Raw genomic sequence first — 8,007 nt, forward strand, 5'->3', positions numbered from 1 at the left:
GCGTGCGTGCCCAAGATCCCGAGAGGAGAATGGAGGAGAAGGGATTGTGGCATGGCCATCCCCCCTGGGGGGTGATTTTTTGCTTTCTATCTCTCTGTCTCTCTCTGTCTTTCTGGCATGCGCACACACCCTATAACTAAAACCTCTCCAAATAAATAAATAAATAAATAAATAAAAACTCACAAATCTCACTATAAGCCTCCTCTGTGCCAGTCTTGAGCTAGGTTTGTGGGAGGTTCAAAGACGAAGAGAACACCACCCCCAATACACCCTCAATGGCCATCCTCAGATACACACAAGCTTGCTGATACTAACAGAAAAACAGTACTTTGGTATTTCGAGGACATTTCAAGGTAATAGGGAGGTCCTGCTTAGTTGGAAAATCCCTATTTTCTACAATGAACACTTCCCCAACTGCAGCACACAGACGTGATAGTGGGGTGCTCAATTACAGGCTAACATGGCCTGCTTCCTGTAACTTCAGATCTGGGCGAGGAAAGTAGAAATAGCTTACACTAAGCCAGTTATGCATACTGTATGGAGTACAGGAGGCTCTGGTGAAATATCAGCATATTTAAGCTGCATCTCATGCTGCCCCCAGGCTCTGGTCCTTGGGTGGAAATGGTGAGCAGGCCCACCTGGGAGTCCAAGGGCAGGTACGGCAGCCTGGCCCCTCAGGCCCCTGCGCTTGCTCAACTTTCAGTGCATCTATACATTTTCCAAAGGAGCACAAGGAGGAAAACAACAGAGATGTCTGTTAATGCCAAGAAAAATGATTTTCGAGAGCGTGGGGAGACTGCCCGGAAGAGAGCGGAATGCGGAGCCAAGCCTGTCTGTTGAGGGACAGTTGGCTCTGATTTGTGGGGTCTAATTTGATCATTTGATGCCAGATGAGTAACTCATTGAAAACGAACCTTTTGCCGAGTACATTTCCCAGGGAGCACCACTAATTCTGCCAAAGGATTTCCCCCCACACAGGGAGGAGGGATCCTCGGCTCTCTCCTGCTCTCATCTCAGCACCGTCGGCAAGCCCAACTTTGGGAACATTTTGTGCTGAGAAGAAAAGACTATAACCAGGCATTTCATTACTGCTCTGAGTAACAGCTTTTCCTTCCCATGTCCCATGAAGAGCAAACGTGGAGCTGTCCAGTGTTGAGGGGCTGACGAAGCCTCGTTCAGGCCGTTCCCTTCAGTACAGTTTATGCCACTCAGCACTTCCCCTCTCTCCCCTCCCACCACACCTCAGGTGTGATGGCTCAGCTCCCCACTACCCAGATCTGAGCGAAATTGTATGTGTGTGTGTGTGTGTGTATGTGCTCGCCAAAGACAGAGACAGCAGAGAGAGGGAGAGAAAGCATCTTTCAATGAGGCATAGCATGGCCACACCACAATCCCTTCAGTCCTCCATCCTGTTGGAATTTGGGGCATGCATACACAGGCAACTGGCATGTTTTCAAGCTACCGGGGCCAGGATTTGAACTATAGTGGACCATGTAGGATCTGGCTCCCTGAACCACTTGGCTATAGAACAAGTCAAAAATTTTATATTTACTTATCAAATGTTTATATAGTATTTACTATATGCCAGGCACTACTTTCACTGTCTTAGGAATGTAGTTGATTCTCATGACTTTACTGTAAGGTATCTACTCTAATTACCCCCATTTTATAGATAAGGAAACCGAGGCATGGAGAGATTAAGTAATTCACTAAAAGTTGAGCCTGGACATTATGCCTCCAGAGTCTATGCTGTAAACCACCATCCCATGTGCCTCTATAAAACCACTGAGTTGCTACAGTGGAAGTGTGGTACTGGGGTCTCCCTGCCAAGCCAGTCTCAGGTGTACATGTGTCTTCTGCAAACTCGCTCTAGCCATCCTGTCTCCACAACCTCTCTCCACCTGTCATTTTATTATTATTATTATTATTAGTTTTTGCCATGAGGCACATGCACTTGCCAGAGTGACAGAGAGAGACAGTGAAAGGAAATGTAAGAAATCACTCCCCAAGGGGGATAGCCACGTCGCAATCCCTTCTCTTCCATTCTTCTCCTGGGATTTTGGGGGATGCATGCACATGCACCCTGCATGATTTTCAAGCCACCAGATCTGGGACTCAAACCATGGTCAGCCATGTGGGATTCCAGTGCCTTAACCACCAGGCTACCTGCCAGCCTTCCGCCTGTGCTTTTGCACTTGGTGTTATAATTACCCCGTCCTCCGTCCAATGGACCTTAACTGCAAAGCCTTGGCCAGATTTCACTCAGACACAGGTGAGTCCCCTTTAAGAAAGAAAACAGCAAAACACTTATTGAATAAATAGGGCATTGAATATTTATCCTATAGAAAGACCACTTTGCTCTATAAAAAAGACTTAATCTCACAGTTTCTTTAACTAGCCCTAACAGTCCCGCCCATGCTTTGAAGTATTTGATTACTAATCATTAACTACTTAACCTGGAAACTTCTGAGCTCTCTGTGCTTAAAGCCTAAGACCCATCGGGCTGATTGCCATGGAAAATTAATTAGAAACGGAACTGGAATGGAGCTGAGAAGTAAGCAGTCTTCAGACTCCGGCTTTAGTACACACAGTTCCTTGTGAACACTTTGATGGCAAAACTGAGACTGAGCTCAGCTCAGACACTCTTGGTTCACCATCCCAGGGTCACAGCTTGTTGTGGTCCTCAAAATGTGGCCTGGACCAGCACCCCCAGCACCACCACAACTGGGAATTTAAAGGCACCTTTGGGGCCTCATCCTGCACCTACTGACTCTGATGGGAGAGTCCAGTGATCTGCAGTTTAATAAGCCTCGAGGCAACTTTGACTCTGATATATTCACCCAGCCTACATCTCAGGAGGAACAGGACTGTTTCATTTCGTTCTAGGCTCGCCACACCTAGCTGCCACACCACAGACACACAGTTGGGGACACTGAGGCACAGAGAGGCTGGCACATAGTCAGTCTTCTATGTTCAGGCATGATCAAGTGGCCAGAGTCTTCTGTCCCCTTCTGCAAATGAGAAGGCCAAAGGCCACAGTGGGTCTTGTGTCCTCTGTCTCTGCTTGTGCCCTGTCCAACCACTGCTTCAGGGAGATCCAGGGAGCAGAGCTGAGCTGGGGCTGGGAACCCGACTCTAGGGATTATTACTATCCTTTTTAATTCTATACATTCAACTTTGGAGATTTTTTTTTAAACCACTGTTTCCATATTTAATTTGGTTTCTATTCCAATTAAGCTCTCTGTGTACTACAGTTCCTCTCCTGCCAGGTTTAATTGCCCTTATTTAAATCCTTTAATTAAAAGTATTGTGTGTTTCCAGATCGTGTGGTTGTAAGTATTACACAAATAACTTAGATGGCCTGACTGGTAAACCAAGCAACTGCACCTTCCGCAAAGGGCAGCTGGCTGAGGTCTCTGCATTAAGGCCCAGCCCCAGAACCCTGGGACTGCCCCAGAGACTGTGGGCTGGGCCCCAGTGTCAGGTCAAGAGTTGAAGAAGAAGGCAGAGTGGAAGATAGTGCTAGTGCCCAGTGCTGGCGCTGGCACCAAGGGTGGCCTGTCTACTCTAGGCCTGTTCCCAAAGAGTGTCCCTGAGCTTTGTTCAGTAAGGAATAATATGGCCTTGCTACCCTGTTCTAGAACACTCTCCCCTCTCAGCCTCCAGGGAAGGAATTCCCCTTGGCCTCATACTCTGCCCTCCCAGAGAGACCTCAATAGTCTCACTGAGACTATCAACTTTCCATTTGCCTCTCCCAGACTGGCTCTTGGCCTCAACCCATTTCTTCTACATCCTTCTAGGAGGCCATACTGGCTGCTTCCACCCAACGTCACCACACTTGCTGTCTCTTGGGTGTCAAGGGCAAGGCTAGGCCAGAGGAAGGCCTGGGAAATGTCAGGTGTGGGTCTCTGAGGACAATTCTCAGAGGTAGCTGCTTTCATCCCCACTATCTCCCCACCGGCCTTGACATGCACCCAACCCCCCCACGGGGGAAAGCAGGCACATGAAACTTAGAACATGTCTTAGTGGCTGGCAGGAAGGGAGGGGGCTGCAGTGTGTCCTCTTCTGGTTTGGACATGTTTCCCTGGGCTTTGGCAAGGCCTGGCCTGAGCCCAGAGGATGTGTCTGAGCAGAGTGGATGGATGCTTGGCCAGCCTCCCTCTCTGTATTTGCTTCTCTGACCCCTGACCCTGATACCATGGACAGCCTCACATCCGTGTGTTGCTATAGGGCTGATAAAAGATGGCCCTTCCAGTAGTCAGGACAGAAGTGATCATCTGCCCCTTTAGATGATGAAACCACAGGGTAGAGAGGCTCTCCTAAGGCCACACAGCTGACACCCAGAAGAGCAGCCTCATCCTCAGCATCCTGGTTCAGCTCTCTCGACTTTCTGCCTTGTGCCTAAAACGCCGGCAGACCTGTGGCTTAGAGACCTGGTTTGGTGTTGGTTACCTTGCCTGAGCTCGGCGCCCAGCATGGTGGAAGGACAGGCTGCTGGACTAGCAGGACTGTTGGAGGGGTCAGGACATCAGTGGCATGGCCCAGCCTGGGCAGATGTGCTCAGGCTCAAAGGCTGAAAGGTTTTACACAGAAGCTACAGAAACCTGGGCCAGGTGGAGTGATGGAGGACAGGCCTTGCTTTGAGCAATTGTCATAAGGAATGACTCTGGGTCCTCAAATCCAGCCTTTCAGGGACAGGATAAGGACCCAGGCATGGTATGGCCACCAAAGTGCTGACTCCTTGGCTCTTGTCAAATATACACATGCTCCTTGACTCATGGTGGGGTTACATCCCTATAAGCTCGTTATTCAGTTGAAAATTTTCTAAATTGAAAATGCACTTGAGCCAGCTTGTTGCATGGTGGCGGGATCCCACATGGATGACTATGAGATTCAAGTCCTGGACCTGGCAGCTTGAAAAACATGCCAGGAACGTCTACATGCCAAAAATCCTGAAAAAGAGGAGAAATGGAGAGGGGATTACAGCATAACCATCCCCCGTGGGAGGGGTTTCTTTCTCTTTCTTCTATCTCTCTCCAGTGAGTGCGCACACTCTTTAGCAAAAAGAAAAACAAAAAAGGAAAAGAAAAACACAGTTAATACATTTAAGCTACCAAACATCGTAGTCTAGCCTAGCTTGTCTTAAACATGCTCAGAACACTTTCATCAGTCGATAGCTGGGCAAAGTCATCTAGCACAAAACCTGTCTTATAACCAAGTGTTGAATACCTCACGTGGTTTATCAACTACAGCACACGGTGGAGTGCAGCGTCAGTTGTTTGCCCTCATGATTGTGTGGCTGTCTGGGAGCTGAGCTCACTGCCACCACTCACCATCTCAAGGCAGAATCATACAGCATGCCAGCCCAGCAAAAGGTCAGAAATCAGAACTAGAAGTATGGTTTCTGCTGAATGCATAACATTTTCATACCATCAAAAGTCAGGGATCATCTGCAAGTGAGGTGGTGCCAGCTGTGGAGTGGAGGAAGCAGGGGCAGAGATGGGGGCATGAGTGGGATGTACAGGAGGCCTCCTGGAAGAAATGGAGCAGGAGCTGGGCTTAGAAACACTATGGCTTAGCTTGCTGTGGAAGCAAGGAATAAGACTCAAGACAGAGCACAACTTGTTCAAAGACCAGGAACCCTGAGATAATGTAGGCAGTTCAGAAACCACACGGTGTTCTGTGTGGCAGCCAAAGGCATGGGAGCTAGGGGAAGGGTCAGAGATGAGTGGAGAGAAAAACAGTACCCAGTCATAGAGGCTTTTGGTGTTGTAGTATGAAGCTCAGACTTTGTCATCCAGGCCAAAGATGTGTATTTTAGAAAGATCACCACTCCCTGCCTCTGGGAGTTTGGAAGGGAGGTCCATAAAGAGGCTGATACTGTTGTCCTGGTGAGAAAAGATGGTTGCCCCAAGCAGGGCAAGGGTCATAGGGCAGGAAAACGAAGATGGACACAAAGCGTGAGGGGGTAGGACTGGCCGCACTTGGTGCCTATTTGGAGCCAATGAGCAGGATGCACAAATGAAAATGTCCAGGTTTTCCCATAAATACCTGGTTAGTGCCAAATGGAAACAGGAGTAGGTTCTGAAGAAAAGGTGATCATACACTCAAGTGACATTGAACTACAAGGGCCCACTTATGAGGACCCCAACTCACCCAAGCAACTTGACCTTCCTGGAAGGTCAAAACCCACTTGAGCACAATTTTGGTGACAATTCTGAGATATTCACACAGTCCAGGCTAACACCCAGGCTCATAGTACCCCAGAGGATTCAAACCTTGCAAAGACCTCACTCAAAAGTTGGAGTTTCCATGGGAACCAGCAGTTAGCGTAATGGCTATGTTGCTGGATTCCCACGTAGTCGACCGCGTTCACGTCCCGGACCCGGTGGCTTAGAACTCACGCCGGGCGTGTGTGCATGCGTGCCCAGGATCCCAAGAGGAGAATGGAGGAGAAGGGATTGTGGCGTGACCATCCCCCCGGGGGGTGATTTCTCGCTTTCTGTCTCTATGTCTCTCTCTGTCTGTCTGGCGAGCGCACGCGCCCTATAGCGAAAACCTCTTAAAAAAAAGAAAAAAGAAAGTTGGAGTTTCCTCTTTGCTACTGTAGGACTACTTTAGAGAGCAGAATATCACCTCCCTCAAGGAGCTTTGGGACATAAACTGAGTATGCATGGCTGCAGAACATTCTGGAACATCATGGAGGAAACCATGTACATCCAGAACTCAAGGAGCCCAGTGATCTAACAGATAATACCCAGGGGCCAGAGTTTGTTGAGGACTGTACTGACGGCTCGAGAGGTCCAGCTGGGGGCATAGATCCCAGGAGCAGGAGGTCCAGGTCTTTGGTGATATTCAAATGTAGGTTGATCATCGAGTGGTTCTAAGAAACGAGGTCTTTTAAAGGAAAGCCCAAACCAATGACCGTGGGGAGCAGGCCCCTGGGGTAAGAGCTGTAGGAACAAACAAGCATGCCCAGCCCAGCCAGGCAGACGCAAGTTGGAGTTCTAGTACAGAACTAGGGCACTGTAAAGAAAACAAAGGCACATGCTCAGTCTTTGGGAGGAGACCAACACATCCGAGATGGGGGCTGAAATTCCTTGAAAATTTTGGCCCCAGGCATCTGGCCACAGAGATAATTCCAGCCCCCACTAACCTCTAGACCAGAGGCTCCCCAAATCTCCTTGAGTTGCCTCTCTGCCCTCTGACCTCACTGTGTCCTGACTCCTAGGGAGGACCCATCCAGAACCGCAAGTCCAAGCGCTGTCTGGAGCTGCAGGAGAACAGTGACATGGAGTTTGGGTTCCAGCTGGTGCTGCAGAAGTGCTCAGGCCAGCACTGGAGCATCACCAACGTGTTGAGGAGCCTGGCATCCTGACCGCACACACCCCTGCCTGCCAGCCGGGGGCTGCCTCTGGAACACCCCTTTGCTACTGTGTAGCACCTGCTGCAACGTCACCTGCTGTCTGTGTGGGGTTGTTTGGAGTATGGGGGAACTGGACTGGGGGCCCCCCTAAAGAGATTTCTATTTCCTATTCAATTTTCATGGAGTTTATAAGAAAGATGCTGAATGGTGGATGAGGGTATAATATCATAAACTATTTTGCAACTGTAAATAGGGGACAAGTGGAAAATATTTATAACTGACAATAAAATACAATTGATTAAGAAAAGGGTTTGTGGTTCTTTGGTGCTTTGTGGAGATTCCTGCCTGGCTTCTCTGAACTTGTAGTTCTTATAGCCAAAGATGTGTCCCTATTTGCCGTTCTCGCTTCATGTCCCTGAGAAAGGGGTCTGTGAACCCTTGCAAACAGTGGGCGCTTGTTGTGCAAGCTGCCAGCTTTCTTTGTTACTCCAGGGCAGAGAGAAGGGCACTGTGACCTCTGCTCTAGTTCCAGGCGGAAATGCCCCAGCTCTCCCATAGCAGGCTCCGCCTCTGAGAGGCCAGCCATAGTTTCTCATTGGCTGGGGGCGCCAGCACCTTTTGGGTATTCAGCCAACCCGCCC

At 49.2% G+C, this 8,007-nt stretch overlaps 1 protein-coding gene and 1 long non-coding RNA gene across 2 annotated transcripts in view; one reads left to right on the plus strand and one right to left on the minus strand.

Annotated features, from left to right (window-relative positions):
• The window catches only part of GALNT18 (polypeptide N-acetylgalactosaminyltransferase 18), a 385,132-nt gene extending 377,488 nt beyond the window's left edge, over positions 1–7,644 (plus strand). The window contains exon 11 of the mRNA XM_006167428.3: positions 7,232–7,644. Coding sequence (XP_006167490.1) covers positions 7,232–7,378 — 147 coding nt within the window. The 3' untranslated portion in view covers positions 7,379–7,644. The remainder of the gene's footprint in view (positions 1–7,231) is intronic.
• Positions 1–8,007, minus strand: part of LOC102496843 (uncharacterized) — a 20,311-nt gene that overhangs the window by 6,586 nt on the left and 5,718 nt on the right. Inside the window, exon 3 of the long non-coding RNA XR_337222.1 lies at positions 2,212–2,281. This is a non-coding gene — a long non-coding RNA (uncharacterized LOC102496843). The remainder of the gene's footprint in view (positions 1–2,211; positions 2,282–8,007) is intronic.

The sequence above is a fragment of the Tupaia chinensis genome, unplaced genomic scaffold, assembly GCF_000334495.1.
Source record: "Tupaia chinensis unplaced genomic scaffold, TupChi_1.0 Scaffold144767_1, whole genome shotgun sequence".
NCBI lineage: Eukaryota > Metazoa > Chordata > Mammalia > Scandentia > Tupaiidae > Tupaia > Tupaia belangeri.